This window comes from Triturus cristatus, chromosome 5_2, assembly GCF_964204655.1.
Source record: "Triturus cristatus chromosome 5_2, aTriCri1.1, whole genome shotgun sequence".
Classification (NCBI taxonomy): Eukaryota; Metazoa; Chordata; class Amphibia; order Caudata; family Salamandridae; genus Triturus; species Triturus cristatus.
The window spans coordinates 338,613,606-338,636,516 of record NC_140588.1 but is presented as its reverse complement, the minus strand read 5'-3'; the positions used below and the strand labels follow the sequence as shown (position 1 = coordinate 338,636,516).

At 42.3% G+C, this 22,911-nt stretch overlaps 1 protein-coding gene across 3 annotated transcripts in view; it reads right to left on the bottom strand.

Moving 5' to 3' along the window:
- The window catches only part of LOC146822957 (serpin B10-like), a 273,400-nt gene that overhangs the window by 101,004 nt on the left and 149,485 nt on the right, over window positions 1-22,911 (bottom strand). For all 3 annotated transcript variants that reach the window (XM_085607115.1, XM_085607114.1, XM_085607112.1), the window contains exon 7: window positions 20,370-20,543. In XM_085607115.1, the coding sequence (XP_085463241.1) occupies window positions 20,370-20,543 (174 nt within the window). The remainder of the gene's footprint in view (window positions 1-20,369; window positions 20,544-22,911) is intronic.

Genomic DNA, 22,911 nt, shown 5'->3' with positions numbered 1-22,911 from the left:
TTCACTGTGACACAGGATGCAAGATATATCTCACTGACAAGACCTAAGTAGGCTGGATTTGGTCTGAAGTTGCTGATGTTCCCATGTGGAACTTGGGCTGGACTCAGCCTATTGGAACAGGATCATGTCTAATTTGTATAATTTCTGGTCTCTGACTAGATTGGCATAATGGGTACAAAAACTTGATATCAATTATATTTAGTTCTTCCCAGAAGTCTCATATACAGTATTTGCAGATGGTTCTGAATACTTCAGAATGGGCCGATTGGGTGCCAACACAAGAAAGGGTGTCTTGGCAGCTAGACATGTACGATATTTTGGTAACCCTGTGAACAATGGTACCATTCCTCCCCAAATGGATAAGATAGAAACTTTGGAAGCCACTCCTAGCCATATTGCTAAAATGGAGGTCCAGGCTTTTGAAGTATTCATGGCATATTACAGAAGATTAATTTATTTGTCTTTGTTTTCAAACAAAGCAGTTCCCCTTACTTCACTGCTTATAAAGAATTTACCCACCTCAGTTCCTTGGGGGTCCTAAGCAGGAAGCTGCCTTTCACGATCTCAAGCAATCATTGGTGTCAGTTCTCCATAGACCTAATTTTAGACTTCCTGTTGTGCCCCCAACTGAAACGTCAAGTATTGGGCTTGTCCTAGCACCACTGCTTTTTATACTTTTTATCAATGAGATAGATTCCTTTCTTAAATCTCTGGCAGTCGATGCCCCCAAAATTAATAATGAATATATCCCTGTGCTACTTTATGCGGACGATGCGGTTTTAATTTCACGTACACCGTATGGTCTTCAAAAATTGCTGGATGGTTTTATGCAGTTTATTAAAAGCAGAAAGTTAGTATTAAACAAATCCAAAACTTTTGTCATGGAATACGGCCGTAGGCTTGGAAAGAAACAGCCAGCCTTTTTTATAGAGGGGCAAAAGATTCAAGCTGTTGACAACTTTTCGTATCTGGGGGTTACCTTTTCAAATAATAACACCTGGGCCAATGAACATAAGAATGTAAGGTCTAAAATGGCCAGGAGCACTTATGGAATTTTTATTATGGCAAGCAAATTGGGAGATAGGCGGGTAAATGATATGTTGAAAATTTTTCAATCCCGCTGTGTTTCTATTGCCTTGTATGGAGCCGGTATATGGGGCTATGCTCCGGCAGGACCTTTACAAGTTGAGGAGAACAAATTTTTGAAGAAACTCTTGTGCCTGCCAAGCTCTGTTTCTAATGCCTTAGTGCATAATGAACTGGGTATTTATAACCTCTCCGATTTGATCGCCCTCAGACCCTTGACCCTGTGGCGCTCCATTTGGACCAAAGAAGAGACGTCTTTGTGTAGAGCTATCATTTCCGATTGCCTTGCTTTGGACTATTACACAAGGATCCCATGGTTGAAGTACGTTGTCGATAATTTTGGGGAGATGTTTAATATCAATATTGTCGCAGACCACCATGGGGCCGATGCGTTGTCCAAATTCGACCTTAAGCAGTGCCTCTTACACCAAATCTCCATTAAGAGACACCGGGTTAGCTCTAATCTTTCAACTTATGTCTTTTATCATGATTTAAATGAAGTTATGGGTCTTCAACCTTATTTGTCTCAAGTAACCTGGAAGGCACATCGGTTTGTGTTGATCAGACTTAGAATGGGAGTAGTCTACAACCTTGTTGCCTTCCCTACATTGAACATACATCCAGTCGGTCCATGTCCCTGTGACAATTGTACCCCGCAAAGCACTTTGCACTTTCTTCTGTTTTGTCAATTGCATAAATACCTCCGGATAACTTACCTGAAACCCTTGTTTGTAAAATATGGGGTGAGATCATTACGTGATTGTATGTGTTTACTTTTTAATTTGCATCATCCAGATGTGTGTTTTTATACAGCTACTTTTCTTCTTAAATCCATTAATGCTAGGAAAAGTATGCTTTTTTAATCATTTTACACTGATGTATTTTCCTGCCTCTGAATTGTTGTCTTTTTAATGTGTGCTTTTATGAACTCGTTTTGTGTTCGAATAAAGCCTTATGAAATGCTATGGGGCTTGTGTGGAGCAGCCCCAAAACTGAAAAGATAGGGTGCATACTATCCTATACAATAGCCGTAACCTTCTCCAACATAAGTAGAAAAGCAATGTCTATCCGTCAAATGTGCTGTGTGGAACAGCTTTCTTGTTTATTACTTTACCATGCATGCTGACCATGCACCCTAGACATGGCGAGCACCCAGGAAAGATTCCATTCACAGGGCATTTGGGTGGCTTCCAGTATTTGGGGGGTAGTGTGTTTGGGTGGGTCAGGGAGTTATACACGGCTTCCTGCAAGGTAACAAGGCTAAGAGTCGGATTTAGCATTTGACTGATGATTCTTCATCAGTGGAGTCGAGGATATTACCTCTGCCATCCTGACAATCCACCGTCTGTCAAATTTAGAGATGGCTGCCTGCTCAGTGGTCTTCTCTGTTCATTAAAAGGAACTACCTTTCCAGTGGTTTCTTTCAATGTACAAAGAGTTTGGTGGACACCCACTGTCAGTTTTGACAGTCATTCACCAAACTTTAATATTTCGTATTTGTTTTTTAGAAAAAGAAAAAAATAATGAACCCCATAACATGGGAGATTTTTCCCCAAGGTGTGGTGCCATCATTTCTTTTTCTGTGTCTCACAGCGGGTTTTTCTCAGCAATGACAGACAGGAATAAAACAGACAATACACAGTTTCACCCTAAATAGGGCGGGCCTACTCCATTGGCTGTCGGAGGAGGTTTTCCGTCGACAGAAATCTTATGATCCTCCTGTCTTAAATGAGGCTGGATGACTGAGGGTTTGGCGTATTGGGCATTTGGTTGCATTAGCAATGGAGTACCCTCTCCACCAAACTCAAAATCGGGCCTTAGGACTCTATAACTGTATGCAATTCACGGTGTAGGTGTAAGGCCTAACTTAAAGTTCCCGCGAGTGCCAGCTCAGAGGGTTGGGACCGCAAAATTGTCAATTAGGCCCAGGATTAAGTCCTCAGACACCAGCATACAAGTATTTTACTTATACTAGGTATTCTCCACAGAACGGATAGGAACACCAAAGATGCTGAGCAGGATGCCATGTCCTCCTAGGCATTTCTCATCCTTGTCTAGGAAAGGGCATGCGGAATCCAGATAAATGCACTGCAAATTTCTTCCAGACTCTTTGGTTCTACCCCAGATTAAGACTCATAGTGCTCCCTCAGGGATAAACCTGTCAGCATGATGGTAGGGATAGGTACAACTAAAAGGGGCTTATAAAGTATGTGAATGAAGGAGCCAAGTCAGTACACAAGGCCTGTTTTATTGGAAGGAATTGTACTGATTAGACTTGTTTCTTTTACAGGCAAGTGATGCTATGGTCATAAGAGACGTGTATCGGGTTGTGAGTGAGACCCAGGTGGAGTAAGAGGGCGTCCACTGACTGGATTAATTTCCTTTATATGGTGGACGGAACTTACTCTTGGAGGTTTCATACAGGTCCACAGATGTACCATATGCTGGTAGGAGCAACACGAACAATTCCATAAAACTGAAAATCAGAATAGGTCATCATAGTTAGCATATGGCGAGGTTTTATATAAGAAGCTTAGGTAAAGGAAACCTTAACAGTGTCTGTTACGAATGACTAGCATAGGTGTTTCTGCTTTTCCTCTATATTTGTGGAGTTTGTATGCTGAGATTTCTTGGGAGCCTTGTGCAGACCCCTACAGCTGAAGAGTTTCACATTGAGCTTCTCACTAACATTTAAGGGAGTGGTTTGAAGGAAAGAGCAGACTGCTAAAATCCCATTGTGTTGACAATATCATTCCATGCAGAACGTGTCTCCATCACTGACTGCAGGATTTTAATTACCAGACCATTTTGCTATCTCAGCACAGTACCTTGAAACTTAAACGATCTATTTTCTATATTGTGAGCTCGCTGATTGTTCCAGGGTGAATGTACATGGAAAAGGGGGAGGGAGTTGCCAATCCTGTCGCTTCATTTCACTAGGGGAGATGTCATGGTATCCAGAAGTGGGTGTTGTGGGCACATATCATGACTGGATAAGACAGAGGTATGATGGGTTGATCAAGGATAAATATAGTCAGCTATATTATGATGGCAGGAGCATAAGGTATAAACATGTAGTTTCAACCTTATATTTGCAACACACCTCCCCACTTGGGCAATGGGACTGTGGAAAGAGAGATGAGTCCTTGAAAACAGTCAGTGTCTGTTGAGAAAGCTAGGAAAAGGAACGGACCCCTGTTCAAGATAATACAGATAATAAGATAATAAAGATAACTACTGCTAAGGCTTCCCCCCACTCCAATTACATTTTTCTCGGTGACTTTAATCTGCACTGGAATGTCCCCAATTACCCCCAGGTCAACGCTGTCAAAGTCTTCCTTGCTGACCAATCACTCACTCAAGCCTGCATACTACCAACTCACACCAAAGGCTTCACGCTGGATTGGATCATCGCAAAGGCATCGGCGGTCAGGCTTAACTCAATAGATCCGTGTGACTTGTCAGAACAACACGCCATTACCTTCCTAATACCTGGCTTTCTCATGAAAAGGCCAGGGCAACCTGTGAAACCAAAATGCTGGCTCAGAGACACTAAGAGCCTCGACCTCAAGAAGCTGACTGCTCTATGCGAAAATGACTCCCAAATCTATCTAAGGTCACCGACCTCACAGAGCACTACAACCCGACTCTGTCCAACATAATTGATGATCTTGCCCGGTTAAAGCTAAAAGGATCCCAAATCAAAGACAAAAAACCCTGGTTCAAAGGACCCCTCAATAACGAAAGGAGAGCTCTCCGACTAACAGAAAGAAACTGGAGACAGCACCACTCAGCCTCCCAACCAAAACTTCTCCATCAGACCAGAAATACATACAACAGGAAAATCCTCAAATCCAAAAAAGAGTTCTTCAGCAGAACTGAAAAACGCTAAGGACAGACCCCGCAAGCTCTTTGCAATGATCAAACCCCAATCAAACAAACTAGCTAAAACCTCAGAAGAAACTCTGAAATCCCTAATAACCTGTGAGGAGTTCTCCTCCATCTTTACAGCCAAAATTAACTCTCAATGACACTAACTCAATTCCACCGTAAACTTCCAACCTCCTCCTGCCAGGACCCATCTCTCTTCTCATCCCCCCCCAAGGCAACACACAAAAACCAAGCTCACTGGTCCAACTTCAAGTTAAAGGACGAACACTCTATCTCAAAAATTCTACCCTCCTTAAAACCGAATAGCCACTTCAACGATCCACTCCCCTCCAACTGCTTGGCAGCGACCTCCCCATTCATCGTTCCCATTTGGACAACAATTATCAATGCCTCCCTTCTTCAAGGGTCCATACCTGACTCACTAAAACCCGGGCAAGTCATTCCCATCCTATGAACCCACTCTGAATCCTGCTATTCCAGACAGCTTCAGACCAATATCCAATATTACTCTTCTTGCGAAAGTGTTGGAGAAATGTGTGCAACTTCAACTGAGCCAACACATCGCTAATTTTAACCTGTTAGACAAATTCCAATCTGGTTTCAGGGCTGGGCAAAGCACCAAAACCACTATTCTTCACATTGTAGACAACGCTCTTCAAGCCCTTGACCGAGGCAAAACCTGTCTCCTAATCCTACTCAATTTATCTTCGGCATTCGACACAGTCAACCTTGAGAAACTACTTGAATGCCTCGAACACAGGATGGGAATAGGAGGTACCATCCTCAAATGGCTTGGTATCTTCCTCCGGAACCACTACCAGAGATTCTTAGTCGACAGTAACCTATCTGCTCCTTCCCCGATAACAATCAGTGTCCCTCAAGGCTCAACTCTGTCTCCTACCCCTCTTCAATCTCTACCTCGAACTGTTAGCTGAAATACTCCTCACTGCCAACATCTCCTTCCACATGTAAGCTGATGATACTCAGATCTCCATCAAAATCTCATCTCTAGAGGAGATTAACTGTTTGAATGAGGCTCTGAAGTTGACTGTTCAACGGCTCGCTTGCAACCAGCTCAAACTGAATGCACAAAAACGGAGTTTCTTCTCATCTCCCCCCTAAAAACACTACTGACATCCTGGAATGGAATAACTTGATCACAGCACTTAACTGCACACTGACTATAGTGGAATCTGCCAAATCTCTCAGCATAACCCTGGAAAGCAACCTGAATATGCATGACCACATAAACTTGATGGCCAAAACTGCCAGGTTCCACCTAAGCTACTTGATAAAACTAAAACCCTTCCTTGAAGCTGCGAACCTAAAAACCGCAGTTCAGGCATTAGTTATCTCCAGAATTGAATACGGCTGCTCAACCCTATCTGGCCTACCCAAGAACTCCACGGCCCCTATAAAAGCTTGGCTCAACGCCGCATCAAGACTCCTAACAGGCTCAAAACAATTTGACCACATCTCACCTCATCTGGAGGCACTGAACTGGCTTCCTTTTGAAGCCAGAATCCAGCTCAAACTGGCCTGTATCACACACAAAGCACTATACACAAATTCCCCTGCATATCTCGCACAGAAAATCTTGGAATCGGGGAGAGTCAGAAACTCCCGGTCCGCCAGAGACCTTGTGCTCCAGCCTCCTCGCTTCCCTAAGGAAAAAACGCATAACCGTGCCTTCTCTGGGGATGCACCAAGAATCTGGAACTCACTGCCGTTCTCCTTCAGAAGAATACCTTCTCTGTCAATGTTTAAAAAGGAAGCGAAAACCTTCCTAATGAGCAAATTCCTCTCATAATTCTCTTTCATCACACACTCCGCTCTGCGGCATTGCTTTTGTTCTTCTGCAAATTTTCTTGTCTGCTTGGTTGCTCCTATTCTTTGTACTTATTTACTACTCCCTCAAATGTAATTGCTGGTTCTCCCTGTATATTGCTGACTTGTCAACCCTCATATGTAATTGCTGGTTTTCTCTGCATATTGCTGGCATGTTGCTCCTCTGATTATTGTATATACCCTGGTTATGTCCTAATGTGGTCACTTCCCTCTATCCCTATCCATGTTTATTGCCTTGTCAAACATGTATTCAACATGTTATCCCTGTAAAGCCCTCTGATACCCTAACGGGTCACGTTTGCTCTCCATAAAACCTTAAGTAAATGAATAAATAAAATACAGGACAGTCAGGGTTGTGGGAGTCATGCAATGACCCCTTGAAACATGAGCATGGTTTAGAACGAAACAGAAAACAGATAGCAAAAATCTCAATGACAATGGGTAAGGATATTGGCAGTTCTGATGATCTGGATCATTTCTGCAATATCTTTGAATGTATGTTTACAATCTAGGGTTATAAGCTGTAGCAATTTGTAACACCGGAAATACATATATGTATGTATAGATGTATATATGTATGTATGTGGTAATTCTATAGGGCCATAAGTTGTGGTAATTTGTAAGACCAGAAATACATACATGGATTTATGTATGTATGTGGTAATTCTATAGCTCAACCCTAACCAAAAGGCAATATAAGGTCAAAGACAAGCATTAAGTCAGTGAGTGAAAGAAGAGGTAGCTAGTTTGTCGATGGTTAATGCATTGCGATGCAGTGTTAAGAGGTGTACCTTCAACTCTTTCCTAAATTGGAGCAGTGTTGGCGTGGTCCTAATGGATATGGGGATATTTGTATTTCGTGTTTATATAAATCAGGTGAAAAGCGAAATGTAAATCCACAAGGTTTCAATTAAATTTTAACACAATTGTTGTGAGAAAATACCCCTCTGTGAGGGGTCACACCATTTTGCATTAAAGTTTATTGATGTGTTTTGGTCTCTGCACACTGGGACACTGCTGCCAAGTGCCCAGTGCATGTTCCCTGGCTCCCATAACATGTTTTAATTGGCTAAAACCCTAAATGGGATGTTTAACTTTCCTATAAGGCCATGCTATATGGTGACCAAAATACACTGACAGCATTGAAAGTTAGATGTCATCTATCAAATACAGCAATACTATGCCATCCACTAGCGTGACTAGACAAACATCACCCCAAAACTACCAGTGTAGCAGTGTAGCATGGCTGCTACTGTTTAAAAAAACTTGCAGCCTGACATGTCAACATAACCCTTGTGACAGGAGCAAAACGTTTTAATATTATTGTCGCAACTATGCAGGCCTTGTAGCAGAGAGAAAGGCCTACGTTTGGGAAGGTTTTGCACCTCTGGTAGGAAGGCAAGTTGGGGTGGACCCCGGAACAGCCCAGGAACACATTTTACCCATCCTACAAGCAAATGTTAGCTGACACCTGATGTGATGACATTACAAGGCAGCTTCTTCAGAACATTCTGGACCCATGTAAGAACAGAACCAGGTGGGTACCTGCTGTGAGAGGACCTGAAAGGCTCAACTTGCTCCCACTTGTACTCAAGACAAAGAAGTTTACTCCATGGGTAAGTTGACTGACCTCCTATGTAAACTATAGGGCCACAACAAGCTACAAGAGGTCTTTCCCTTGAAGTGCCCAGCTGATCAGTACGATCTGGATCTGGCCTGGACCTGCTTATGGCCTCTGCTGGAGGAAGTGTTGACTTCTAAAAGCTGTTCCTGAGGTCCTGGGACCCTTGCCAGTGTCTTCCTGGACTCCTTCTATTACCTCTGAAAAGGTGGCACTTAGAAACGTTTTGAGCTCCAAGTCCTCCGAAGGACCAGAACAAAGCTGCCAAGCCGATTCGTCTAAGGCGTGACCTTGTTGAGCTTAAGAAACAGGATTCTCCTGCTCAAAGCTTCTCCTCAGGAGCAAATACAGTCCAGCAGGCCCTCGGCGTGAAGGTATCTGGCCTTGTAGAGCTAATCACCAGATACCGCCAGCAGCCTTGCCCTGCTAAAAGATTCTGAGTTCCAAAGATGGTCTAAGTCCGAAGGTAATAGTCTTGACCGGGTGAAGGCGTCAAAAATATCGCACCAGCTGGAGGACTTCTATGGGTGCCTTCTTGCTCTGAGCTCTTCCAGCCAAAACCAACTGCTTCAGCGGGACCTCAACCAGTGCCAATCTTAGTTTGTGAAGACACCTTTGGATACAGCCTGCAGTCTTGTCCCGCAGAAGGATTTTGATTTCTATTTCGAGAAAGTCCAAAGGTGAAATCTCCAATTGAGATTAACCTGATTGTTGTATCCGACTTTAACATGGCTGGCCTGAAATTGCACCCAGGTCCCAGTCTACTGAGACCCTAGACTATCTCTGGAACTTTGCGTTTTTTGTTATTTTTTTAACTTACATCTTTTAAAATTCATATTTCTAAGTACCTTTATTGGATTTGTGTTGTTTTGGTGTCATTTTGTTCCTAAACTTATAGCCAGTTTTTCTAAATTGGAATAGGATTGTTATTGTGTTATGTTTTTGACTTTTTAACTATTTTGGTATTTACACTTTCTCTTTAAGTTAAGCCTGTCTGCTTTGTGTCTTAGTTTAGTTACCAAGGGTTGAGCTCAGGTTTAAATTACTGAAACCTTTACCTGGACCTAACAATATAGCGACTTAGTTACTTGTGGTGGATTACCATCCACTCCAGTTATTACTTTACTTTCTCACAATAGTAAATTAGTCATACACATTTCTAAAAGAACATGGATCCATGAAAACACCTTTCATTTGAGCTAGCACTAATTAAATGTAACATTGTGTCTCCTGCAGAAGATACATTAACCATCTCAAGAAGTGAGCCGGTAAGAAAATTCCTAAAGTGCTTTACATTTGTACTAATGTACAAATGTATAGCACCTCATCAGTTAGAATGGCTAAATTCCTCAGTCCACATATTCTACAGAGTATCAGATCCTGCTTCAGGTGATTCGAAGTACCAGTAACATCCAGTATGGAGAGACAACTGAGGCAAAACAGCACCTATTTCTGTTCCCTAATAATCTGAGGACCAGATAAATACGTACTGAATTACTGATAGATCTGTAAATATCAAGCTAAGAAACAGTCGAGTCACTTAAATTAGGCCATCTACTATGCAACAGAAATCCATTACCTATTTCTGTCCTGTGGCAACTTTATCTGTAACTTCTGCAGTCAATCCAAACTCACAACTCTAACATCTTTGGCAAAATGTAGCAGTCTTCATGCTTTCTTTGATTTGCACACACCGATCTTTGAGAAGCATGGTTGAGAGATTTACAATGTGCATTAGTTAATAAATTGTGTTTTCTTATTAATTGAGTACCAGTAGCACTAAAAGACTGGAATGCGTAACATCTGATTTTCGCAGACTGTAATATAATATCATGTGGAAGAGTCAATGCAAAAAATAGAATACAAAATGTAGCTCATTCCCACACAATGAAAACTGTTTTAAACTACTAAGGGTAGCACAGGTGAAGCTTCATTTTGCATTATTACCTTGTTCCTTTTACTTCTAATAGTAATTAATCTAAAGTGCCTCTTCGCCTGAGATTCAGTCTTCAGACCACTAGAAAGTTCTCCCACCCATAATCATCCCCTGTCTAATTTGTTCAAGTAATACCCTTATCACGACATGTCTAAGACAGACCTCATGGAAGAAAGTTAGCGAAGACACTAAGTGCTGTGATGAGGAAGAGTTGGGTTTGAGTATAGGCATTACCTCTGTGACACACTTCTTTGTCACAGTCCTTGCAGCTAGAGGACGCAACCAAGCAGCCCATAAGTTCAAGCCAAAATAATTAATAAAGACTCCTGGTTTAATTTATACACCTGGCATATCAATGAGAAACCTTCTGCAGCACCTTGGTCATACAATTCTTCTTGAATCACTGTTTTGTTTGTAAACTATAATCCAGATTATGTGTGCCAGGATAGGATCAAGTGGCTGTATACATGTATTCTGCAATCATTTGTACAACTTTCATGGTTTGTGATTCCCATTGTCAACCAGACCCAAATAAGGAGAGGAAGTGAGTTAGAGCCACCTTTATTCATCAAGGAGGATTGTAAGAAATTGGGTTATTAGTTGTGCAGGATGTGAGGTCTGCACAAGTAATGGGTCCACACTTTCCCCTTACTGAGAACCAAACACCAAGCAGAATAGTTCAAGGCCAAGTCATGGGAGGTGGTGTGGGCTAGTAATCACCAGCCACTGGCACTCAATAACAGCACTCAATAAAGGAATGCCCAGGGAGTGTTCTTTCTTAAGAAAAGGAAAAGAACATTTATTACACAAACTACTAAATACTGCACAATAATTTAAAAATATATACATAAGGCAGATGGAAATATCTTGGTGATACTCTGGAATCACATTTGACCCCTAAAGAGTCATGACCCGCAAAATCACAGTACCTCCCCCACCTATACCAGATAGACCATCACAGTAACAGGGGGCTATCACTTTAAATAAAACAGGCCTATTGGTATTGTTGAGGGGTCACCCCAGCAATATATAAAGTAAGTAAATTGGCTTTGTCAAAGCATCATTACATCAAAAAGACCGCTAATCCACATGTAAAAAATGTACCATCACTATATGATCATACTCAATAACCATGTTTACATACATCTTTATTATTGCACCATAATCCATAACCATGTTTAAATGCATCATTAGTAACAATAAAGCATTTCAAAATTGATCAAAAAACACTATCAGCACTACATTGTCAATTAAGCATTTGAAATAATCACTATTTGAGGAGGAGAGAGGAGTTGGCCTAATGGCTAGGGCGGTCGACCTCGAATCTGGGGAACTGGGTTCGAGTCTCTGCAACAACACTGCACATCCTGTGATTCTGGGCAAATCACTTAATCTCCCCATGCCCAACAAAAATTAATGTGTCCTCATATAATGCAACTGGTCCTATGTAAGGCGCTTTGATACCTTCGGGTCAAGTTTGCGCTATATAAAACTCTGTAAAAAAAAAAATGTGTATGTATCCTTGTTATTCACCATCAACCAACATAAACTGCATCCACAAAACAAACCGCTAGGAGTTCACTATGTTCCATGCTGGAGAGCAAAAGCTCCAGACTCAAGAGTGCCTTAAATTGAATCCCAATAGGGAGTGGGGTTAATCATTTCCTTGACCTCGCAAATGCAGGGTCAAGTTTGAAAGTTAGTCAAAGCCCTCAAGCATTTTTGTAGGTGGTAGGGATGCACCTCTCCTCCGGAGGCCACCTCAAGTAGAAAAAATGTATGAAAATCAGAAAGCTTTTCAGTGCATTATAGGGAGCGAGAAAGCAGTAAATATCTGATGAGCAGCTCTCCGGCTGAGTTCAGAAGAGCCACTTTCATTTTTGCTTTTCTTTTCTTTTTTTTTTTAAATTTCAGGTGTTCAGGTCCTCAGGAATTCTGGGGTGCTTCCTGTGGTGATGACAGCCTGTGGAGACCACCCCTGGATGCCCCAGCATGCTCTCCCCCCGGCCGCCTCTTCTGGTTGTCAGCACAGAAGCCGGCAACTGTGTCCTCCATGCTCGCTCCATGGGAGCTGGGTATTTTGTTTAGGGTGGGTGCGAACCCACCATCACTGGAGGAGGACATGATGGCACTTCCCATCCTTCTTTACTGCGGGCCCATGGTTGGAGTCCCGGGCCCTTTGACTGTTTATGAGGTCCGAGGCATGGGTCCCAGAACTGATAAAGAGTCTGGGGAGGGAGTCCCACGCACACCCCCTCCTTTGAAAAATGAATGAATAAATCTTGCACCAACCCCTGAGGGTTATTTTAGGAAATGCGGCAGAGCCCCAGGTGCTCTGTTTTCTCTCAGGTGTCAAAGGTAGGGGTGGGCGGAACTCACGGAATTTGGCTCTTCAAAATTCTGCGGAGTTACATAAAAACTCCATGAAATTCCACAGAGTTCAGTAGAGTTTCGGGGCAGCAATTAGGTAGCTCTTGAGGCTTGCACTGTAATTTAGCACTGACAGTGCGAGCAATGCTGATAAAATTAGCGCAAATAGCACTATTCACTATGCAAGAGCACACAACCATTCAAGGGGATTTTGCTGCCTCTCAAGTAAACGCTCTACTCAAGTGGAAGAAAATCTACTCGAAATGCAACCGCTTGCATTAGAAAATCACACCTAAGATGCCAAAATCTTGCTGGGGCCCGCCATCTTGCATTTCTAGAATCTTGCAGGAAAATAATTCTGCCACGTGCCGATTGGCAGAATTTGGCCATAACTCCACGTTAAAACAGTAAAGTGGAGTCGCCTAATTCCGCCAATTCTGCAGGTGAAATTAAGCATCCCACCCACACCTAGTCAAAGGTCAAATCCTTTAAAAAAAGGCCGTAATTCGGACCGGTATGGATGATTTGGGCTCATTTTACACCTGATGGCAAGCTCTAGCCACGAGGAGCATTTTCAGTAATCCTCCTAGCCTAAAACGGGCACACTTTGTAGGAAGCTGATTCCACTGGCTCCCTGCACCAGCCTTTCTCCTTTCCTGTGTCTCTGGTGCTCTGCTCCTTCTCTGGGGCACAAAAGTCCTGATCTTCTCCCAACTGGTCCTTAGAGGGTGTAAGGGAACCAGCTTCCGTGGTCCAGAAGAAACCCACTGGTCCGGGGGTCAACTGTAGGCACAGTCCTAAGTCCACTAGGAAATCAGGGCCCATGGTCCATGGCTGCGGCCGCCGCCCAGTTCCAGGGTCCAACTCCAACAACAACTCTCTCTCTCTTGTGCAAGAGATTTTAAATGATGTTGGGAAGTTCTAGAAGCCAATCCAAGGATGCCACATCACCCCTCCACCCTTATCCAAATCCTTGTGCACAGCATGCTGGGACAATTCAAGATGGTGCTGTCAAGAAGTCACTGTTCACATCTACTCTGAGGACCTCAGGTATGCCCCTAGATGACATCACTACCCGGGTCTTTCCCCCCAAATCCTAAAAAGGTAGCCCACTGCTGAGTTGGCTACAGTTGTCTGAGCTTCCGCCTTTGTTCATTAGGCCTGGGCTGTCCCAACCCTGGTACAGTGTGACAGCTAATTATCAGATGAAGATTTTCTTCCCCACCCTTTCCTCCTCAGGAGCTGAGTGAAGCACTGCTAATTACTCCTTTTATGTGAGGAGACCCTTGTTTCCTCTGCTGTCAAAAAAACGTAGTTAACTTGGCCAGCAGGACTTTGATCCTGATCTGAGCCAGCAAAATATGAACATTCTAGATGACCTATTAAGTGTACATTTAGGATTTTGGCACCTGCGTATTTAAACTGGGCGCACATGTTTCACCACAGTTTCATACCTTATGGGACGTGTAGGCCTAAGGAAAGCAAAAGGCAGATTTCCCCTTATGTGTAAAACACAGTAACACTGCAGATAAAACTTTAAACCATACTGACTTAACCTTTAAGTGCCCACTAATATTAAAAGGCATATCCCAGGTCGACATCTAACCTTGCAGAGTCCCCTCTGAGCCAGGCGACCTCTGCACAGTTACTGGGCTGTGCACAATGGCATCTCACATGTGCAGCCCGAAGACAACACATGTTCACATATAACCAGCTGAGTGCTTCTTACACTAGCTGCATTGCAGTGGCCGTATCTTAAAAGGTGGACACTTGCGGTAAACACGTGAAGTCCATTTACCATGTGATTACCATGGTTGAGACACACGTAGTGAGACTCACCCACAGTAAAAAGTCCAAAACTGGGTGATCAAAAAGCAAAATATCTGGACGTACTAAATGGGTGGAACCCATTTGCAACAAGGATATACAACACTTATGGCACTGTCTTGAGGTTCTAAGTATGGCAAAGAAAATGTTGCACTTACAAAAAGCTGCAGAACCTTTCTACGTAAATAAGCACAGTTTTTCTCTCACTCTGTGTCTTCCACAACTTCCCTGAACAAGACATATATAGACCAAAATGATAGAAAAACCTCCAGAGACAAGCTAAATATCCTATCCCACCTGCATGGTTGCAGTGCACTTCATACTGGCACAGCCACCTCTTCTTGGGCTCACATAAAATGCATTCACCAATCCACGACCTGACTCATAAAAGGGCAATGGAAGGTCCACCTCATCACACACAAAATAATCGGTCTACACTGGTGTTGCCTATGAGCCAGAATGAACCTGAAATACTGCTACTTCACATGCAAGGCAATTATAAGGAAATCTCCCACAGAAAAACACATTCTATTGGAAAGCACACCACAACAGTCAATCACTGTACAGATTAGAACTTCAAAATTATAAAAGTGTAAACACATACACATACGCCTTCTAAGTGTACACACCTGAATAGTGAAATTACAAATACCTACAAATATGGCTCACCCTTTTCAGCTATGGCTGGCCTTTATGGGGGGGAATGGGTGGGAGGGAGCCTAAAATTAAATTAAAAAAATTAAAACTTACCTGAACACGACGCAACGTCCTCCTCCAGTCCTCTTATCTCCACCAGAACTGGCAGCAGCAACTCCCTTGACCAATCAGGGCAGTGCTTTCATGCAGCATGAGAACAGCACCCTGATTGGAGGGAGCAGCCTCACGCGGCACTCCAAACATTGTTGAGGCTTCGGCTTGCTCTAACACAGCTCTCTTAAGACGGATGGGTTAGAGCTGTTTAAAGTGTGCAATGCCATACCAGACCACCCTGCTGTCGCTCAGCCAGGGCCGGACTGACTGTAGCGGGCCGAAGGGGTGGGGGCCGGCTTTGTGGCCATGGGGGCTGGTTTTGTGCTGCAATATCCGCCCCCTGCAACAAGAGCGGGAGCGGTGCTTCTTACTAGCATTTCCGCCGCTCCCAGAGCCGGTCGAGCAGCAATCTTCCAGGGCTGGTTGCTGTTCCCAGTGCGGCCCTGCACTCAGCAGCGGCCCGCCCCCGTCCTGATGCTCTGTTCGGACAGGGAAGAAAAATAAAATGGTGATAAATTACCACCTACATCTCAGAAAGAAGTGTTGAAATCTCCAGAATTTCTATTCCAGCAAATCCAAGGTCTTCGGGCTCACATCTCAATTGGCTATCCACTGAAACGCACCTTCCCTTGTCACTCTTTAATACCGGGAGACCCCCAGCCTAGCCACCCCCAAATACTATTGTACACAATTCCTCAATTGTTCCTCTAGCTCTACAACGAGGGAAAACTTATGTAACCATGTTGTGCTCTGCTGATTTTCGAATAAAGTAAGCTAATGCCTTTGGCGCAAATGTTGGTCATTGGCAAATAGTCAGGAGATCATGACAGTGTCAGCAATTTGCCTCTCAATAAAGCAGAGCACCCACATTTCCAATATCCCTTATTGAGGAAGTTGCCACCGACAATAAAACGTGTACTGATAACGTACTCAAAGACATTTCAATTATGATTTCTGACAATACTGTAGAGGCCTGAGAAACGGAAGGCTCCAAGAACACAAAATAGACTTTGTAAACGAATGAGCCAGCACAACAGTGTGCAATAATCTGCAGGCACAGATCTCTGAATGGCCCACACAGAGCAAATATTCCTTAAACGAAGGCAAATGACTTAAACAATCCCTCACCCTGGGTGGCTACTAAGATTGCTTAATATAAACAGTCAAGTTCCGAGGCAAGCCTTCCTGATGCAATTTCTGAATTGAGAGACGTAGGAAAGTTGATGCCCGACTCAAGATAAGAAGATCTCGTAGGGATATGATTCAACAAGGATAATTCTCTCTCAAACTATTGTTATCTGACATAGCAGGGTACATCAGCACACTATGGGGCAATTTGGAACGTCCATTCAATGTATAATTTGCTGCAGCACTGATTTTGGGGGACCTGGACTTATTTTTCATCATCATACCTTAACCCAAAGTAGGAGAGGAACAGGCAAAAAATGCGAAAAGGAGAAAGAGAAAGATAGGAAAGAAGTGACAAAAGTAGAACACATGGATGAAAAAGATCCCATTAGAGTGAGGCAACACAACAGTAAGTGAGGAGTGGGTATCAATGCAGAAGTCCTAAAAAATGGAATTGATGGGACTAACAAAGTTAGGCAATATACATGTGATAGCATGGCGGGTGACATCACAGTGCATGACATCGCACGTGGCACCACAGCCCATGACCTCACAGGAAGTGACATCACAAGAAATGACATCAGATCTTAAGACCTCACAATATGTTTAGCAGGGTTATCATGAGTACATTTCAGTGCATTGCAATATTTAACAAATTAGATTTTGCATCTGGGTTGTGTCAAAACAATTACATAAACGCGACGCAAACATGGGCCTCAACTTATACATTTACTTTTTTTAAACCCTGCCACAAAGAATGTGGCAACAAGAAGAAACATGACAGTAAATCTGTTCTGCTTAAATGGTGGCAAAGTATGCGTTTTAATATATCTTATGGGGTCAAGGCACCCGCTGCAGAGATCTTTTTGTTCCCAGTAAATCTCAGGGAATAATAATAATAATGGTAAAATAACTCTGGAGGTTAACGTATTTGCTGGAGAGATTTGTGTTTTGTCTAGTCCCAGTTTTGAACCAAAGTAGCATAGAGGGTTAATATGTCTCCTTCAAAGCACATCATGTAACACACAGATGACAGATTTTTATTTTATGGAAATGGGTAAGTGAGTTACTTCTTTTAACATAGAGATCATTTTGTTACTTGCAGTTCATAAATTGGAATCCTTTTAAAATAGCACAGTTAGCTATGATGGACATGCAACTCCTATACCTTGTAACCCTCACTGTCTTATGTAACACAGCCTGCAAATTGATTTACACACAAATTATATGAATTGTCAATCTATATTTGTACGTGTGATGTAAAGCGCTCTGCTCATACATCCTGCATTGGGATGATTAACGCTATAGTGCTATAAAAGAACTGAAACAAAATAGTGGTATTTAAATTGTTACTTGTGTAAATACTGAGACAGACCAACACATCTGACGTTCTTACAGTGCATGCATATCTCTTATAAACAGGGTCAGGAAGAAGTCATATGCATGCCTCTCTTAAGTATTTGTGAAGCAATAACAAGCTGTGTGCCATTGTCTCCCTTCCATTGCTTTTGCATCAAGGTGTGAGGCTCCAGACTGCTCCCAGCCAAGGATACTCCAACAAACGGAGAACTTATGGCCACTTAAATTTGCCCTTTGTTTTGGGCCCAGCTGAAATTTAAAATAATAAAGCCCCCTCGTCTGCTTTTTGCGGCTTATAACGAAAGCAGACAACGTGCCGGCATTGATGAATGTGTCCCGTTGTCTGAAAATTACACAGGGACAAGTTTAGTATATTTCTGTAGGGCCCAACTTCTTGGCAGGGTAGACAGCGTCCACCCTGTGGGAAGAGTGGGTAGAAACGGTCTACCGCGTGTGCCCTCAACTTATGCCCTGGTGGGCACGAAAGGGGAATGACATAGTAACGGATAATGGTGTTCAATTTGTGTCGCGCGCCATGTAACGCTTTTTAGAATCTAAAGGTATTGAACAGATTGATTTGTCTGTTTATTACCCACAAAGTAATGGGTTTGTTGAGTTTTGAAACAGGGTCTTGAAAGAAGGTATCCAGTTGGTGCTGTGTAGTGGTATTCAGTGGCGAGAAGTTGTTAGGAAACTGATGTGGGCATATCGCACCACGCCAAAAGCCAACTCTAGCAAGACTCCATTTGAAGCCATGAGGGGAAGAAACACAAGGGCTTTGCCAACTGAGGACGTGGAAAGAAGAGGTTCATGTAAGAAAGCAAGAGATGACATGGTTGGCAAAGCTGCAGTTGACTAGCAGATAGGTGACAGAGTTTGTGTGAAGAAGAATCGTGGTCTTGGTAAAGGGTTGTCAATATATCCTCGACTGTTCTCAGCAAAGAGAGTTGATCCTTAGACGGTGTTAAGTAATCACAATGTCTGGAATCGGAAGAGAGTGTTGAGGATGCCTGATTGTTTGATGAAGTGTGAGAACAGTATCGGAAAAGAGAAGAACGTGGTCGGAACTAAAGAAGCTAAGTGTGATGCGGTCAGAACATGTAAGACGTCAAAGTGGTTGGATTACTAAAAATCGTTTAATGCAATTATGCAGGTTACTAGGAACATTGTTGTTTAAATCAGAAATGTAGTATGATAATGCACGTATGTCAAATGTTAAGTATCACCAAGTGTGCTGTGCATTGTTATTAGAAGCTATATGTTTTGATGTCATGTTATTGTATTGTTGTTATTGGGAGGGAGGAAGATGTGTTGCAACCTTCTCTGTGCCCAAGGAAATGCTGGCCAACATTTAGATTGCTTGAGTATTCACCAGGGTTCACTTGGTGCATTTGGCTGGCAGGCTCCCTCCCAACATCTTCACACACCTTTTCACCTCCAAAAACTGACTCATACTTATCACATTCCTCTCTAGGCATCATGTTTCAGATACCCACAGTGGTAAATGGTGATATTTCAATGTATTTAGACAGGGACTATCATCTCAATAAATAGAAAACGCCAATCAGGATTTCACTGTATGCAAAATAATCATGCATGGCACAATAATTTGCATATTTATTGGACATTCTGAAAATCCAAAGTGATTTTTGATATACAGTGAGTTTAGCATGTCAGACCTAAAATCCAGTATAAATGTGTCTGGCTTCCTAGGGAATTGTTATGTCAAGGTAGGGTTCAAAGTCCTACAGCAGAATTACCACATAAAACAGAATGGAAGAACGTATGACAGCATTTTTCTGTAAAAACCTGTCTTGAGTAATTACATTCACAGGCTATCTGGTTATCACAATTCTTGGTTAACTCTCACATTATCCATAACATTAACAGTTCTAAGCCAATGAGGGAGCTTTGCATACAGGATGTTCATGTAAGTCTGATGTGACTGACTGTAGTATTTAATTTATGGGTTCTTTGAATAGCTCTTAGCTCGCTGAAGATCTCCAGTAACTTAAGTTTCACACTCGTTAATGGGCATCAGACCTGTTTCACCCTTATGAGGGCCACTGAGGTCCCCAATGTGTTCCCAATCCGGTGTACATGGAAAGACATAATAAAAGACCCTCACTTGGTGCCTTAACTTTCCACCATGGAGGTTGCCACTGGCATGACCTTGCACAAACCTGCATATCCCTCCCCACCCCTGTTAAAATGGGATACTCCACCCATCACCTGCTCTAAAACGAGCTTTTCAAATTCTCTTTCGCTTGACCCAGCACCAATCTGTCACGAAAAGCATCCTCCATTAAAATAAAGAGGGGCACTCAGTGTCCTAATAAATGTAAAGCTCTTCCTTATCACGCTTTCTGAGCACCATAAACTTTGATTTGGCAAATTAAATTATAATTTATTGTCCCACCTAAAAATTTGACATCCCTCATAAGGAACACACATTTCCTAACTCAGGACTTACAAACAGGAAGGTACCTTCTGCGTACAATAGCAAAGACCCCCACACAGACCCATAATACTACATAATACACATGCAATTACCTTTTCCAGGCCAGTGGAGTCATCTTGGATCTCATTGGGCAGGAGAATGATCATGCTGAGATCCTTGTTAACGTATGGAAGCTCTAGGACTTTGAAGGCGAGCCCAGGCTCTTCTACATGGGCCATGTTGAATTTAGCTCTCTTGAACATCATCTGTACTGGCTTTTTTGAGGTCTAAGGGCATGCAAACATAGGTTGAGAACTATGCAGCAATCAAATAAGTTACAAAACCATAAAATCTACATTTATGAAATGTGATTAAATATGCAAAATCTTTTAATAACAGTTTTTTTATCAAAACATGAACATTCTCAATGTGTGTTTCGGATCCTAGTTCACACTTAAAGTAGTGGTACATTACAATTGTTCTTGCACGGTAAAAAAACAGGAATTAGGTATAATAACTTGCAGTCAAGAAAAAGATTCCTGCTTCCATGTTTTAATCTCCATGACTTTTATAAAATTGAGATGTAGAAAGGGCACTTGGAAGCTTCCATGAGAAGGTACTCTACAATGCAACATTTACTTCTTATAATACGTGGGAGTGTTAGATTTCCCTATAAATAGGCATACATTATTTTCTTATTACAAGTGTGTTCTGACATCACAACACACTTGTTATAAGTCAATAACATCATTACTCGCTTGTAATAACTTATTACAAAAGAGTAGTGATGTCACAGAGCAGGCTTCTCCTTCCATTTGCTAGTGAGGTATAAGGGCTAGCCAGTCTGCAAACTCACATGGGGTAGTACATTGCCCTGTCAGCAATAGTTGCAATGGATTCTCCACCGTCTGTAGGTCAGGGCCTGCTTGCCTGATTACCCTGCCTCTCGCTGTCCTGAAATATAAGCTGCAGACTGTTGGACTTAGCTACCCCTTTTTCCTTCCTTGTTAGAAAGATGCTGCATATCTACATAAATGGCTGAACGACCACATACCCACACAACAGCTCCATCAACACCTGCCCGATCTACCAGCTCTTCTTCTACCCTCCAGACAACTCAGCTACCATTTGCACAGGCACTAATTAGCCCTTGTGCAAAGTGAGGGTGGAGCTTCAATAATGTAAAGCAGCGCTTCCCAGACCTTTTAGAACCAGGACCCAATTATTGACATACTTCCGCAACCTACCTAGCTCTAATGGACATGAAGGGGGCCATTTTTTAATGTGACTAAAGCATTGTGTGGTAGCACACTGTCATTTACAGGCAGCATGTGTTCCATTAAAATTTGCAGACATACAGTTCTACTGATAAAACTATATTGCATATAAAGTATAAAGTGTGGAAATCGGGTTTCATTTAATATTTATCATTTGTGTATCACTAAGTGTCTTGAAATCATTTTGATCCTATTAGAATCTTTTTTCCATCATACCCAATATTTACAAAACGTTTGCCTCATTTTTGATTTCCTAACTACTGAAAGAGTAAATTGTATTTACAGCTGTTTACATTGTAGTGTGTGCTACAAAGAAGAACATCTTACAGCCTTTGCTTTCACATTCCCTGTACTCCAGCAAGATTGTTACATATTTCACTTTGCTTTCCTTTCTCCGACTGCAAAGTGAGAGGAGTTTGTAAACACCAGTCTTTAGGTCAAAAGATGAGCTGCAATTTGTCAGAAGACATACCTTGATATTGGACTTCTGTCTTTAAGGCACAGCAAATGTGACAAGATAAATACAGAATTCAAAGCCATTTTTATTTATTGTTTGGACTTTCGAAACCCACCAAAATTCTTTGGGCAACACCAATGTAAAGGATGTACTGCTTTCAATGTATCCCAGGTCATCCACAAGACATTCAGCCAGTCCTTGTGTCCTTGGTTTTAAATGAATTTCTGTGAATTGTATTCATATTATTAACAGTTGAAAGAAAGATTTATAGGCCCAATAAGCTAAGCCTTTACATTTTAAAGAGCATTCTGAGCTTTTCATTAGCTGAGAGCCCAGTTAACCTTCCACCACATGAAGGAGCGCCCTTACCTTGGCAACAACAGGCTTTTCAACTATTCCACTTTTTTGTGAACAGTAGGAGATAACCCATTTACTCCATTATGGTTCAATCAGAAGAAGAAGAGACTTCTTGACTATTCTCTGCTTCTCCAGAGGAGGAGTTGTAGGAAGATGTGCAATGCCATGGGAGAGCAAAGAGTTGTAGAAACAGTTTAACGTGTAGCAGTTTATTCATGAAGAGAGAAGAAGCACAATGTGCATGGATAGTCACCAATAATTTATTTGACCATAAGCTTAGCAGGGGATAATAAAACACTACTCCTTCTGAACATCTACCATGTGTCAACACCTCAAGATGAAGCATGAGAAGGATTATGGTAGGTTCCTGCAGAAAAAATAAGAGGTGCTGCAGGAAGAGGAAGAAAACCATCTACACCTGAGCATCTTTGCGCCCTATTGTGTGGAATGAAAAGCAAATGTCTACTATTGGAAACCAAACACAAGGATTGGAAATGAGGTGAGGAAGGAATATTATTGAAACTTCTGCCAATGAAAAAAGTTTAGAAGTTCATAAGTGGCTAT